This window comes from Talpa europaea (assembly GCF_964194135.1).
Source record: "Talpa europaea genome assembly, chromosome: 2".
NCBI lineage: Eukaryota > Metazoa > Chordata > Mammalia > Eulipotyphla > Talpidae > Talpa > Talpa europaea.
In genome coordinates this window covers 49,040,625-49,056,599 of record NC_140068.1, presented here as the reverse complement: position 1 = coordinate 49,056,599, position 15,975 = coordinate 49,040,625, and the positions used below count along the sequence as shown (strand labels likewise).

The 15,975-nt window shown below is 31.2% G+C and overlaps 1 protein-coding gene across 1 annotated transcript in view; it reads right to left on the bottom strand.

Moving 5' to 3' along the window:
* ASCC3 (activating signal cointegrator 1 complex subunit 3) overlaps window positions 1–15,975 on the bottom strand; it is a gene marked incomplete at its 5' end in the record, with an annotated part of 257,934 nt that overhangs the window by 108,851 nt on the left and 133,108 nt on the right. Inside the window, 8 exons of the mRNA XM_084227788.1 lie at window positions 139–307; window positions 1,442–1,540; window positions 3,965–4,119; window positions 5,637–5,862; window positions 9,445–9,621; window positions 10,489–10,575; window positions 12,424–12,588; window positions 14,927–15,046. Of these exons, the coding sequence (XP_084083914.1) occupies window positions 139–307; window positions 1,442–1,540; window positions 3,965–4,119; window positions 5,637–5,862; window positions 9,445–9,621; window positions 10,489–10,575; window positions 12,424–12,588; window positions 14,927–15,046 (1,198 nt within the window). The remainder of the gene's footprint in view (window positions 1–138; window positions 308–1,441; window positions 1,541–3,964; window positions 4,120–5,636; window positions 5,863–9,444; window positions 9,622–10,488; window positions 10,576–12,423; window positions 12,589–14,926; window positions 15,047–15,975) is intronic.

Below are 15,975 nucleotides of genomic sequence, written 5' to 3'. Positions count from 1 at the left end.
AAGTCTCTTCAAATTATATTGGCAAATAAGTTGGATTTTTGATTCAGATTTAGACAACTTTAAAAGCACAGGTACTTCTCAACATTCATTAAAACAATTTTGGAAAATCAAATGATTCAAGTTACTGTTCAGTGTTACCTGTATGGGGAGGATGTCTCTCTGGTAGAATCAGATGTTGAAAGTTGATGATACATACAGCTTCAGCTCCTAGCCATCTATCAGACACTGCTCGAATGTAGTATTGGGAAGGCAAAGGCTCAAAAATAGGAATTGTAAACACCAGCATTTGTTTTTCTTTACTAATGACCTAATGTGAAATAAAGTAAAAAATAAATATGTATATTTCAATATCATAAAGATCTTGTTAGTCTGTGGTTAAGACAAAGGTATCTACAGCAATATATGATAAAGGTAAAGAAAATATCTTTAATTTCTAAATAGTTGCGACAAATATATTTTACAAATTTGTGGGGTGAAATGAAATTCTATCCAAAGCTCCCACCTTGAAGCTTACTTCTCTTTTTTCAGTTAAAAAACACAGACTTTTATTTCTGTATTGAAAGAATTATATAAAACTCAGAAGATTAATATGGAGAACTGCAGTGTATCATGACATAATGACCAGTGCATAACAAGTGAAAATATTTTGATTTTTCTTTCAGCTACCCAGTGACCACAGATAGGGTTTTAGTTAGACATGCTAATATCAAGCTGAATCTTTTCTCCCGGACTTAGAATTTAAAAATTTAGAATTTTTTAAATAAAAAAATTCCATTCTTTTCAGAATGGAATTCAATTATTTTTTAGTTCTGTGTTCAGGTAATACCTTAGTTATTATTCTTATTTATTTTTAAATTATTTATACTACCCATAATCCCTTTGGAAGCCATGCTTTAACTCATGATAAACATTACAAAGCAATTTCTTACAATACAATTAAATTGAATGTAACAATACTGTAACAATTAGTGTTTTTAAAAAACTAAGCAGAAATATAAAAATAGTATATAAAGTTTTTTTTTTTTTTTATTTGTTTGTTTTGTTTATACATGCACTGGGTACAGTCAGAAGCGCGGGAGGGTGAGAGAATTCACCAGAGCCAGAGCAGGGAGCAGAGCAGGCAGAAGGACTGAAGTACACTGCTGAGGGGAGCAGTGGGTAGCAGGAGAGGTCTGCGCACCATGTGGGATCCTCCTCCGGTGGCCGGGGAGCAGCCGGGGATCGAACCGGCGCCGCAGAGGCTGCGGGCAGCTTCGCAACCCAGCGCTCAACCGCTGCGCCACCGGGGAGGCCCTAGTATATAAAGTTTTAATGGCACTACGTAATTATGGAGACATGAGCAGAAATAAAAACCGCTATTTAGTTTATATTTTCTTGTTACAGCATAAAATATATGATAGGGATATGGCAACATTTCATAAAATATATGATAGGGATATACCTGTTTTTTCAGAACTAGAAAGTACTCTGAATGATATATATGGTCATTTGTAGGATCTTCTACCCAAATCCACCAGGGTTCACCTACTGTCCCATGAACCTAGAAGACAAACAGTATCTTAATACCACATATATTATAACTCAAATAAGGGATACTGTTGTATGTTTACCAAGCACCCATTCCTCTTATCTAACAGCTTTTTTGATAGATATTTTACCTAACAATGTTTACATTTAAAGTATATATATGTATATTTACAAAGTTGTGTCATTATTTCTATAAAGTAATATTTGAACAGTCTCATCACTCCCAAAAAGAAACCCTGGACCTATTAGCAATCACAACCTATCTTCCTCCATCCCACTAAGATCTGACTCTTGACAACCACAATCTAATTTCTTCCTCATTTGTTTGTTCCAGACATTTCATATAAACGGAATCATATATGAACTTTCTGTGGTCTATGTCTTTCACTTACCACAATGTTTTCAATGTTAATTCATATAATTCATCAGTACCTTATTTCTTTTCACTGACAGGGAATCATCTATTGGAGAGGTATTTTGTGTATTCATTCTTTTCTCTCTTTCTCATAACAAAGCGTAGTCTTGGTCAGTGTTCATCTCAATTTCATGTCACTCAGGAGATGGTTACCCCATATTCAAAGATAACTTTGAATAGCATAAACCAATCAGCATACTGCATATACCTGACAATAGCTGCAGTAAGGGAGAGGCACATGCCCAATACTGGCCCAATTACACTGAAGGAAAGGTGTAAGTGTATAAAATGTATAATGGCATAATTAGCTGGTGAAGTGGGAGTATTTATCTCTGTCTTTAAATGTGAACAGGAGGCATAAGAACATTTGGAAAGTAGTCATTAGTGTCAGCAGAGCAAAAGGATGAAAAGATTTTGGCCTTTGAATAAAATCCTCAAATAGAAGATTCAATCATTTTTAGGATCTAATCACTTGTGGACTTTTCACTGTGGAAGAAATATTTTCTTGCATAAGTCAGTTTGAGACAAGTCATTTTTTCTATTCTGTTGGATAAAAGCATTATAACTGATAGATTTAATTATGAAAACAATTAAGCACTCTAACTTCAGTAATAAATTAAACCAAATTGTGAGAAATTTATTATGGATATGGATAGAAGACAACAGTGTAAAAAATACGAAACTTTTATGTATTTCAAAAAATTTTCTTAAATATTAAACCTTAAATGAATTTATGGTTAATGATAATTTTGTATTTTATGCAAAATATTTTATATTTATAAAAATATTAAATATAATTATACATCATCTAGTCCTTACAGATATTTGGTGAGAAAGATAATAATTACTCTTATATATGTTTACAGATGAGGAAAGTGAATGAATTAAAGGTTAGGACACTTTAAGGTCAATGGTAGATCTGGGTTAGGTCTATGGGTAATTTCTGAACACAATGCTGACAAAAAATTATTCAAATTATAGGTGTACTAATGTCAGCTAATGCAGAAGATATTTAACTATGCTTAACTACCATAATATAATAAACATGTAGAGTAGGAACTGCTATACTACAATTAATAATTTCCTTGTCTTCTCTCATGGGCTTCTTGAAAGAAAGGACTGAATCTTACTTGCCTTTGTATCTATAATTAGGATTTTACTGGTCTCCTTGTACTTTAACTGGGTCAACGATAGACCTTAAAAATTGCTGACTGAATGAAGAACTCTAGGGATGAACTGTAAGTGCTTTGGTGGTGGGTGTGGTATAATAAAAACAACAGATACTATACTCTAAAACACAAATAATGATGTAAACCAATTTTAACTCAAAAAAATAAATAAGAAGAGGATCAAGAACAGATCTTCATACATATAACATCTATGATTCTGAAGAAAGTTTGGCAGGTGTAAAAACAGAAACAGGAATGTGATGGTAGCCAAGAAAAGGACATCTTCAAAACTATGTATAGTGTTAAATATCAGGAGTAAAGGAAAGTAAGGAAAAGGTCCTTTATTATGGCAATCATTTGGGTTTTGGTAATGACTAAGGAAGTAATCTCAGCAGTAATGAAACATGTGACCAGGAGGAAAATGTAGAATACTCATTTTATAAGTCTAATGGTAAAAGGAAATACGAGAATGATTTGAGTTTGAGACGTAATCAGGATTTAAAAGGGCTCTTTCAGCATGCAGCACCTAGAATTATTAGGCTAATAGAGCAAGGAGAGGTGGCAAAAATGAAAACAGAAAATAAAGACAGAATTAAGCAAAGTCCCTATGGAGCTGAGTCCACTAAATCATTGCTCAATATTCATATTTTAGGTTTCCTAGATGTCCTGAAGGGGTCTCATTGGTTAATAATTTACAATATCATATCATACATTTTTCCTTGAGGACAGCTAAATATTACTATTATGTTTTTAATGACTCTTCAATATATACTTTTTTTTGGGAGAATCTGGACAGACATAAGGAGGTGCACTGAACCTGCAGTATAGAAATCTAGGGGTTCTCCACTTTTACCTGATCGTTCCAACTGAAATCAGGACAGACGCTGAGTGTCACTCGGAGGACAGTTCGCGTGATGGGCTGAATGGATGCTTCCATTGTTACAGAGGGAATCTGATGAACGCATTGTTTGACCTTGAGTCCAATATTCACATGATGCAGCATGTGACCTGTAAGGAAAACACATAGAAGAAATGTGTCCAGACAGAAAAAAAGTAATATAATCTGACTTGTAAATGGGTTTCAGAGCAGGTGATTTTATTGCTTGTTTTATGATTTGCTATGTAGAATAGTTGACATTCTTGACCTGGCATGTTTGAATATTTTGTAATAGTTAACTCAAATTAGCAATTCATAGCTCTGAAAACCACTAACAAGGTTTCTTCATCTATTAATAGGGTTCTTAAAATTACTGAAACTTTATTGTCCTTAAATTACTATAAGCAGTTCCACTTTTCTCCTAGTTTATGACACATTATGGATGTATTTAGTTATTTGCAAAAATAACCATTAATTTATTCAAAGTCTATTCAGAGCTCTATAATTATGATGGGAAATGCTTTAGTAATCAAGTACATTTCAACCATCCATACCCATTTTCAGACAAGATAAAGAACAATATAAAATATGGTCAATCTAGCATAAAATCAACCTCTTACATGCATTTTTTTCAGAAAAAAAGATAAAATATAAAAATATGGTCAATCTAGCACAAAATTAACCACTTACATATATATTTTCATAAATGATTCGGTTCTGAAACACAGCTATGTATGGGAGTACTGGATCGGGGCAGGGACCAAAAAAAGGTGTGACTAAGTATAAAAATTTTTCTATTCTGGCCCAATCAACAAAGATATTTCATAAAATATCTTAAAATGAACTTATGAACAAATTAAAGTACTACATATTCACCCAAATTTGAAACTAAAGTGATCTTCCTTATCTTTATAAAATATTTACGTTACCCTAATGTAAGTACTTTCAATTTCCCTAGTTAATAGCCCCGATTTCAGTCTATTTATGTGAACAACTCCCTTCTTCCACTCTGTCTTAGCAGCTATTTTTCTCATTATACAGTGAAATAACTATCTCAGACTCTCTGTATCTTTGGGCCTTGTGTCAGGAGTAATCTTGCCGCTCATTTCTTTTCAGTCAGATTCCCTTCATCCTATTCAGAATGTGAAATATTACCTAATCTATGTATTTGCCAAATAAGATGTTAAGGTACATGGAAATGCATAGGAATAACTTTTTAATATTATGTGAAAAAAGGCAGATGACCAAATGCTGTTTCCACACAGATACCAAGTGGGTTTAAAGATAAATATGTGTAATGATGACGTTCACTTAGAAACTCTAAAGAAATGTTCAGTTTAATGTTGATTTTTTTCTGTAACATTTTAATAATAGACACAACAGAAGACTTTGCAATGAATTGGGAAATAGAGAATAAACTTCATGTAAAACATTAAGGGTTTGACAATATAAACTCTATTCTGCTAATTCTTTCAAAGAGCATTGTAAAACTTATAGGGAGTTCTGCATGAGTTTAAATAAAAAATAAATTTCAATAAAATGGTAAAAGTTCATCTTGAGTAACATGAAAATTCATAAGACATTTCTTTTACATCTAGTGAAATATTTGCACAGAACACCACATTCAAACATTTTGTTTTTGTCTTACCTATTTCATCTTTCCTCATGTCTTTCAGCTTGTCCACACTAAGATTTTTTTCCTCTAATCTTGTTAGAATGTGTGGTGGTAAGGTTGAAAATTGCCTCAAAGGGCTAGCCCAACCCCAGAGCCTCTTGTCGATAACTTTACTAAGATTCAGGAGCTTGTAGGTCATGGCAGGCCAACGTTTCCTCAGAGCAATTTCAAAAAGAGCACGGACAATTCTAGCTGCATTCTGAAGAATAAAAAGGAGGAATTGGTTGTTAGGTCCAATGTGCTTTTTTTTTTTTTAAAGATTTATTTTTATTTATATAAGAACCGGGGGTACAGGCCAGATGCATGGGAGGGTGAGAGGATTCACCAGAGACAGAGTGGGGAACAGAACAGGCAGACTGATGAAATACACTGCTGAGGGGAGCAGTGGGTGAGACAGGAGAGGTCTGCTAGCCATGTGGGTTGTTCTGAGGCTGGGGATCAAACCAGCACTGCAGAGGCTGCGGACAGCTTCACAGTGCTGCGCTCAACTGCCTGCGCCACCAGGGGGGCCCGGGTCCAATGTGCTTTTAAATTCCTAAATAAATTTATTACTGCGACTCAGTTTCTAAAGAAGCATTTCAAGCTTCATCTTTTCATTGTGGGCAACATCTATTTCTATATGACTTTAAATATCCTTATTATTTCTAAATTGGAATAATCGTGTCCTTTACATGTGGATGTTATCCTATTTCCAGGTTCTTTGAAGCTCTACTCCTACACACCCTAAACAGGACAGAAGTAGAAAGAGACAAAAGGCATGTAAAGTATCAAGGAGACTATTGAGGCAATCTAGACAGCTTAGGAGATGCCTGAGAACAAAGTAGAATACTTCAATTTATAATGCCATTTAGAGAAGCAATTAGGAAGACTTTGGGATCTAGTCAGGAGGAAGAAAAATTAGTGAAAGAAGGTAACAAAAGAAACATTGATGAGTGAACCTACCCACATTAATGGTTTCCTATAAACCAAACAAAGTGATAACTGTTTTTCATATATTTTGTCATTTAATCTTTATAACACTGCATTTGATTGGTTTTGATAGTATGATTTTATAGATGAAGATAATGATCTTTATAACTTTATAAAGGTCACACAGATGGTTAAGCCAGGTCTACACATTACCAATCTTAACCCAAAAGTCTAAATACAGTGGTCTGAGGATAACTTCTTTTACAGACATACAAAAAAGTTACAAAGATTGAAGCCCATTTTCATACCTCTGCAGTTAGTTTCCATTTGTTTTGCCTATTCTTTTCAAAAAATATTAACTTATTATTATTATCTATTTATTTATTTGAGGTTAACACTGGTTTATATCACTGTATGTAATTCAGAGATAGATTCAAACCTCCTCAGATGCACATCATGATGCCACACCCACCTTAGAGCACCCATATCCCTTTATCATATATCATTGGGCTCCCTCCTCACTTTGTTTCCATCCCCCATGGAATATTCAAAACAAAAGAACTGAGAGAACTAAGCCTCCTTCCTTCCATCATTAACTTTGCAGACTGTTTTATTGAAGACTGTTTCTATAATCATGGACTTAGGAGATACCTTACAATATCGAATGACATCTGTATTTGAAAATGAAGAATTTTGAATGTGGTTCAAGTCATAAAAAAAAGATGAAAAAGAGCAAAGATTTTAAATAGCAAAAAGATGATCCAGTCTGAAATAATGAGATCAAAAATGATCTGAGCTAAGGGCTTTGGTTTTGTATTTTATATAAAATATGTATTTGTCTTTTGACAAATCCAGTATTTTGTTTCAGTTTTAGGAATTTAAGAATAAAAACTACATTAGAAGTATGAGTACAGTTCTGACATTCATTAAAAATGACAGACAGTTCTGAATAGGCCAAGAAAATGATACATAAAATAAACATTTTGATTATTATACCAGTCAAATATGTCTTCTTATATTTCTAGTTACTTCTGTATACAACTGCCAGGCTAATTCTCCCAATTTTGCCTGAAAGTGTTATATTTTTATATTTCAGAGCCTATAGTTGTTTTGTAAAAGCTAAACAAAATGGAAGGAGAAATGTCATATGAGAAGATACAAATAGGACATTTTAATCTGGAATGAAATTAATTGGATGGGAATAATAAACTCTAATATTTACAGTGTAAAGAAGTTACACAGATATCTCTATAAAATCACGGGATACTTGAAAAGGATTCTAGGATAGATATAAATTTATCTAGGATGCTGAAAGAATAAAGTTTCAGAAATACAGAAGGAAGCTCCATTTTACAAAGCTGAGAAGCTTTGGAATTACTGATGACTTAAAATATGAATAGACTCAAGAATAATTTATGTAATGCACTGAAGGATGATAAACCCAAAATTGCTATTTAAAAATAACCAGGGACATTTGAGATATAACCTTAATCTACTGAGAGTGGCTTTATGAGCACCAAACATGAAGAAACCATAAATTTAATATTGTAAAGCAATTTGTATATCAGTCTCTGATAATATCTTTATAATCTTGTATCAAGCAGAAATGTGGTCAGATTATTCATCCAGAACTCAGTAAAACTTTACTTTTTAGTTAAATCATTAACTTTTTCAATATAAAATCATTGGAAAATACAGTGACAATATTATTTCTCAGAAAAACAGATAAAACACAAGTTAGAAACAATGGTTCCTATAGGAGCTATAGAGTTTGGGGAATACATATGGTTTCTATAGCAGAAACATGTGTTCAAAGATGGGAAAAAAAGTTTTTACCATGTCCACATTTTCTTTATATAGAACATGAAATTGTCACTTGGTATCTTGGTTACTTTGATTAAATTACCACCTTCATTCAATTTGTTTGCCAATAGATCTTGGCCCATGTTTGTAAACATTTCATATGTACAGTTACTTCAAAGAACTCCTGGGTATTCATGGCTGTTAATTTATTTACCACAAACATACTTTTCTATAAAGTCTTTCAACAAAATACATAGCATACCAGTTTCTATATTTAAAATACCATTAAGCTTCTATTTCTTAACTTAAAGGAGGCATTACTCAATAAAAAATGATAAAGATATCTTTGATAAGCACTTTTAAAAACGTACGTTTGTACAAGAAGCCTTTAATTTGAAAGGTACATACTGGCCCCCAAACCCACAACAAACAACAACAAATATATCCTTTTTACTTCATATGGGGAAATGAACTCAAAAACATAAATATCAGAACATTTTACACTATGGTATTTCTTAAAAGGTATATATTTAGTGATCTGAAATTTAGGAAATAGTTTTCTTTTAGTCTTCAATTTAAGTATCAATAGTAGGGAAAAATATTTTTTTTTCAGAGACATCAAACTGAGTATACGGTATGAGATATATTTATTAATCTTTATTTAAGGTCAATTTTTTTTTTGTTTAATTTCTAACATTTGGAGAAAGCTATAAAGGTTTCAGACTTTTTAAAAAAAAATTCTTGTGTCATTGCTCTTTATAAGTAAAAGAAATGAACTATAACACTTAAATCAAGAGAAAAAAAAACCAGATACTGATTTCTTAAAACTCTAAAATGCAAGCAATAGGAATATCAAAATGCACCAAATCAATAACTAAATCCAACCAATCATTCATGCTTCTGATTTAGAGAACATAAAAAGAGATGCACAAGTTATACAGAACTAGTCTAAAATACAAGGGTAATTTGGTAGGATGTTACAATACATTATGTTCATAGCATAGCATGAATTAATTTCTTGAGTCTCTAAAAAATACACAAGGAAAACAGGAAGGGAGTAATATCTTACCTGTGCAACATATGCAGAATCTGATATAAGGGAAAAACTGTCCATCTCTCCTCGACTGATATAAGTTTGTAGTAGGATATTTATTTTCCCATAACTGTTCTCAACACCTCCGGGAGCTGAGAGCTCACAGAAATTGTTTAATAAGGCATCTAACTCCTCTATTTCCTCTTCTCTGACCTGGAAGAATCAATGTTTTTATAGGATTATTAGGGCTGATTCATTGAAATTTTTCATACTGACGTTAAAACTACTTTGCACGCTCTACAAAAGTTTCCAATTTACTATAACTCAACATGTTCTTTTTGTATAACTAAACAGTAACATTTCCCCCCACACAGGTAGCTAATAAAATACAAGATGAGACTATCTTGAGGTTGATACAATTACATTTTTTTATTCATCACAATATTAAAGTTGCCATTGACATATAAAAATTTGATATGCCACAAAAATTAAATCTTCTGACCTCACCATCTTTCAGTTGATGAGATTTCATTTTTTATTTGACCAGAGTAAAACCTCTGCCCAACTGGATTAGGACAAACTTGAATTATCTTCAAATGCATTCATTATAGTCATATCATTTTATATGGTATAACACATTCATAGCTTAATGCTATGAAGTACTAGGATTCAAAGTATTAAAGTTTTCACTGTTAATAAGATTAAATTACAATATGGGCATAGAAATATTCATATGTAAGTTTGAATCATGCATGTCCTATATATTTTCTTCAGCAAACCTTATATTGCAAATAATTCAAAATCGACATACTATATTCTTTAATACTTTTCAGTATTGTAAACCTATTTAAATTTTTTGATTTGCAGTACAGTGCAAAGAATTATGTCAGACATGACATAATATAATATAATAATTTAGAATAATGGATATTGTTGATGAGAACACAGTGATACTCCAAATGTAAAGTACCATTTAGCTTATATTGTATCAGGAATAACAACTATAAGATTTTTTAAATGAAGGAAGGCATATATTGATATATGTTACATATATTTGACTCAAGCTTTAAGTAATCCTACCTTGATCTGATCAAATTCTTCAGCTTTGGAGACTATAGCAAGAATATCACTCTCTGTTTTGTGAGCATCAAATAGTTCATTGAAGGTCTACAAAGTAAGTGTTATATATGATTAAAATAAAGGTCCAGTGAAATATTTTATATTAAAAATATGATTTTAAATCACATATTCTTAAAGAACATTTGAGCACTAGATAATGCAGTTTTATTTGTGACATACTATTCTAAATCATTGCTTTATTAACCTAAAAGTCATTAAATAGCTTTATAAACATCAAAAAATTTATTAAACACTAAAAAACCTTCCTAAGACATAATTAGCCAGGGAAGACTTTTAAAGCAAAAAGATCAGCAAAATCAATTACTAAAACCTACCATTAGATACTTTTTAAAAAAGTAAGCCCAACCTTCTGGTTTTTGCTCATTTTCAGCATGGGTACATGGAAATCTACACTATCCATCAACTATCAGCTAATCATGCACCATATAAAAGTCATAGAGGAACACCTAAAAATATGTAACTTGAAATCCTGCCAAAAAAATCACAATATTACTAGTGAGGAAACTGGGAGAGTAGAAAATAGAAACAGTAGAAAACTAGGAAAAATGTTTTGGATTAAGGAACCATCAGATCACAGTTGTGAGGAAATATATGTTAAAAAACTTTGAAGATTATGTTAAGTGTGATGAGTCAGATGGAGAAAGAAAAATACCAGAGGATTTCACTCATAATGAGGAATATAAAGAAATAATACAAATAATAGAAAAAACTAAACCAAAACAAACCATAGAAATTTGACTATAAAATTGAAGCTACCAGAAAGGGAGACTGGAGGTGGGTAGCAAAGTGGCGGGGAGCCCCAATGGACTATGATGGAAAGTATGGACACTTTGCTGGGGGGTGTGGTGTGTAATATACATCTGAAGAGGTGTGAGCCTACATCTGTGTAATATTCAGACAGTGCTGTATACCAATATTACCTCAATATAAAAAATAGAACTCAAAAGAAAACACAATAGATAAAAAAAAGACTTTGAAGAAGCCTAAACTGCTACGCAAATACCAGGTTTATTTGCAAAAGATGAGGAAAAGCTAGTAACCACACAAACATTTTAAAAAACTCTTATAAGTAAGTCCATGTTAAACAAGTACAAAACCTAGATTTCATATTAAGTCCAAGTTTAAGATTTCTGAAGACATTTCATCTTAATGATTTCCATTACTTTTTCCATTTAAAAAACAGTTTTAGGTACAAAATTAAAAATGAATACATGGAAAAAATACATACTTCTATAAAAAGAATCAAGAGTAAAAATTCATATTACCCATCTCTATAATTTTAAGTCCTCTCCTCAAAGTAATTACTATTAAGTTTTTCCATTTAATTACATGCATATGTATATACACCACACATGAAGGCATGAAAATACTCTCTAAAATGTAAAAATCACAGTGGCACTCATTCTTGCATAAAATTATGTTAAGAGGTAAAAAGCAACACTATAATTGTGTAGTCAAAATTAATCTTGAAAATCTCTTAAATTTCTTTTAATTTTATTAGTTTTTATAATTCATCTTATCAGTATTTCTCACTAACTTTTCTTTGAGGACATCTTTAAAGCATCACCTCCCACTTCAAAACATTCAGGTATTCCTTTCACAGGTCTCACTAACAAGCTCAACTGTTTTAGGCCTGGGTGTATCTCCTACTTTGGGTACACTCATTGAACAAGATGGCAAAAGGGTCCTTAATACATAAAGTCTTATATCTTTTGTACCTTTACTGAGTGTATGCTACTGAGTTCATATAAGTTAAATGCACATTGTTTTATTTATAAATTTTGTTGTTCTGCATTAATACTATATTTTGAGGTTTAGAAAGTATTTGCATCTAAGAACAATGTATTATTGTATTAGTTCCACTGAGTATAATACCTCAATGGTGTTGTATTTAATATAGTAGTGGCTGGCAGTTCTACCCAAATCGGTTGAGGAAAAATATCCAGTTCTCTCCTCAAAACGAATCATCCGAGCTTTGTCTAATTTTCGTCCAACTTCAATAACCAGCTGTTCTCGATGTTTTGCTAATGCTGGGTCCATCTATAGGAAAAAAATATAAACACTTGATTATTTCTTTAGGAAGTCATCATTTGTACAGGCATACCTATTTATGGGGATAAAAAAGTTTTGACGACACTTCAATTACAATGAGCTTTTTATTATATTTTTAAAAAGAAATGCATCTTTGTAAATTTAGGAAACAACTAGAAAATATTTTATTCTGTTAAGTAGGATACAAACATTTAAATAATTTTTATATTTCATAGAATATATGATATCTAAAATATGAAAATTCATTAAAATGATCAATGTGAACATTATCTTCAAATAGCAATGTTTTATAATCTAAAATTTATATATGGTCTTACATAGTCTTTAAGATTATAAAGACTAGAATCAAACAGCAATGCAGTCCTCCCTCCCACACTAAAATAAAGATTTAAAAACATCAAACCAGATTCTTACAGTATCTTACAGTATCTTACAGTCTTTTTTAAGAAATAATAAATTTGCTTTCCTCTATCAAAGTAAAGCTATACAAAAATGCAAAATTTTCTTTTCAAAAGCATGGTTTACTATTCAACAGTTTTCATAACTGCTGACGGGAAACCCACTTTGCCAATATGACAGAATCACAGAGTAAAATGAGGTTTACAATGAATTTCTGAATAATTTTGAACCTATTATATGAAGCTTTTCTACACAGAAAGGTATTAACATTCTCATTACTGTGATGTGTGTAAATATATGTAATTATGTATGCATGTATGTACATATACATACATGTACATGTGCCATGTCCTGGAGAACACTCTCTGGTAATGAGCAATAAAGTAAAATACAACCTTTAATGGTAGAGGAGAGAATATAAAATATATTAGAAATCAATTCATGAGTTAATGCCCCTACCATTATTCTAAGGTACATTTTTATGGCAGTTTATTCATGTACAAATGTACATGAATGTACATGAAAACATCCCATTAATTACATTATTACTAAAGCATTAAAAATATGTTAAAGGACATGATCTGTATTATTTCATCTGAGTTTTGTGGTTGCAAATTCATACTGAATAATTAAATGAATACACATAAGTAAAAGAAAAATAAAAGGTAAGAGGCTCTGAATTGTTAGGGTAGCAAAACTATGTATCTAGGAAGAAAAAATATCACTTTATCTTGGAAAATTAAACAAAAATGACTTCTGATATTAACTTATTCCTTAAAAATTAATTGATATGTTTACCTTGTCCTAAGACTTCAGATGGCTTAGCCTGTGAAAGCACATGTTGTATTTTGTTTTGCTTTACCACTTGAGAATATTTTCATAGTGCCACTGACTAGTTCACAAATCCCTTATTTGTAAGGAGAAAAGCTTGTGTGAAATTCTGTAAAACTCATGATTACAACGCATCTACATTTTATAAATGAGAGCAATTTAACTCTAAAAGAAGATACTTATTAAGATTAGCACACATTTAAACTCAGCAGAAGGTAGATGAGTCCTATCTAGCATAAACCTAAGTATAAACACCTAATGAATTCAGATTAATAGCTTCAGACAAAAAAAAAAAAAATGCCAGTATTTGGTGACACAGTGAGGTATACATGAAAACTAAGCTATTAATAAATGGAGGGAAAATATAATTTTGCTCATAATTTTACTTCATACTACTGAATATCCAAATGATGTTGATAAAATCATGTTTTCATTAGAGAACAACTGTATTATATCTGTAATTAGGAAGCTTTTACAGAGTATAAAACAGAGTTCTAAGGAAAAGACACGATCTCACAGAATCTGTAAACCACGTGGAACACACAACTGTAAATTCACATGCACAGCTGCTACTGCATGCATCTGATTTTCAGTCTGTGTGCAAAGTAGAACTAGTTGCAGCCTCCAAACTGTTAAAGTTATAACTCATCCATGGCATCCCTTCAATTTAAAAATAAAGAATTAGGGGATATTTGATAATAAGATCATACTGCATATAACTCAAGCCTCTCGTTAAAAGTGATCTATAAATCTCAAATATGGTTTATTCCAAAACTATATTTATCAGTTTTGAAAGTTCACAGCAAAACACCTTAATATTAAATGGAAATGTACTTGAATATTAAATAGATATTATTATGAGGATTAATTTATTAGTGTCAATGGGAAAAGATAACTAGAGTGAAATAATTATAGGAAAATTTAATTTTCCTTACTATTTTCTAAAAAAGATTAAAGCTTTGTTTTTCTTCCAGGTACCTAACTTTTTTCAGATGAGCTAGGAGTAGCAGCAAATATTTATCTCCATCATGAAAAGATTACAAAACGAAAACAAAAAAGGAGGTCTGATTTTTTTTTTAATAAATGAGTTTTCTACCTGATAAGCCTTGTGACTGATGCCATATACTAATGGATTTGCTCTCATCCGTACATAAAGATATGTGTAACTTATCCACTTCACTGCTTCTTCCACATTAGTAACTGTTCCCAGAGCAATCTGTAAATAAAAAATATAACAAAAATTAATGCACTAAAGTCAAATATAAATATTACATGAAAGACCATTCCATCAAAAGTTAAGTTTTAAAAATATATCATGATGCCGTACTGAAAAGAAGGCAAGCACAATTACTGGATACAAGACTTCTCTAATTAATTAAAAATCAGTCCTGCCTCATTTAATTGAGAACAGTACATGAGAAATACTATCTTCCAAAACTGAACTTATTTAATATATTATGGTATTTGTTTTTTTACCTAGATTTCAATTCTATACAGTGTTAAAAACATCTCTGGTATTCATTTATTTTCCTTGCTTCCTTTTTCTTTTGGTTTCATTTTATGTGACCACATTAGTGAAAATTTTAGGGTAAATGCACAGAATCAAAAGTACTATAACTATTTATACCTCTTTGTGATTCTAGGTAGAGCCATTACCCAAGCCACAGGGCATAACATATTTTTTACCTTTAAACATAATTCATATGTATGATGGCCAGCAAAAATACACAATATGGATACAATAGAAATAATTTAAAACACAATAGCATATAAGATCAGTAAAATAAAGGTTAAGGATTGTTAGAAAATGATCCTAAGAATCTCAATGAAAAGTTTTCTTAAACATAAATTTTCTTAGCCACTAATCTTCGGTAGTCATCTTGCTTTTATTTAAAGTATTTAATTTAAAAATTTATTCAAGTTGTGAAAAATTGTGTCATTTTTTTTTGGAACATGTAAGTAATTTTTTTTTTAGGTTTTAGTACTTTAATCATAGAAAGACAGCTGTTCTCTATGTAAATTTTTATATTTTAGGAGAAAATAAAAAAGGCAAAGCAAACCTCAGTTTAATGCTGAATATCAAAGAAAAGCCTTTGTATTTATTTTATTTATATATTTTAATTCTTAATTATGTATAAGTAATTT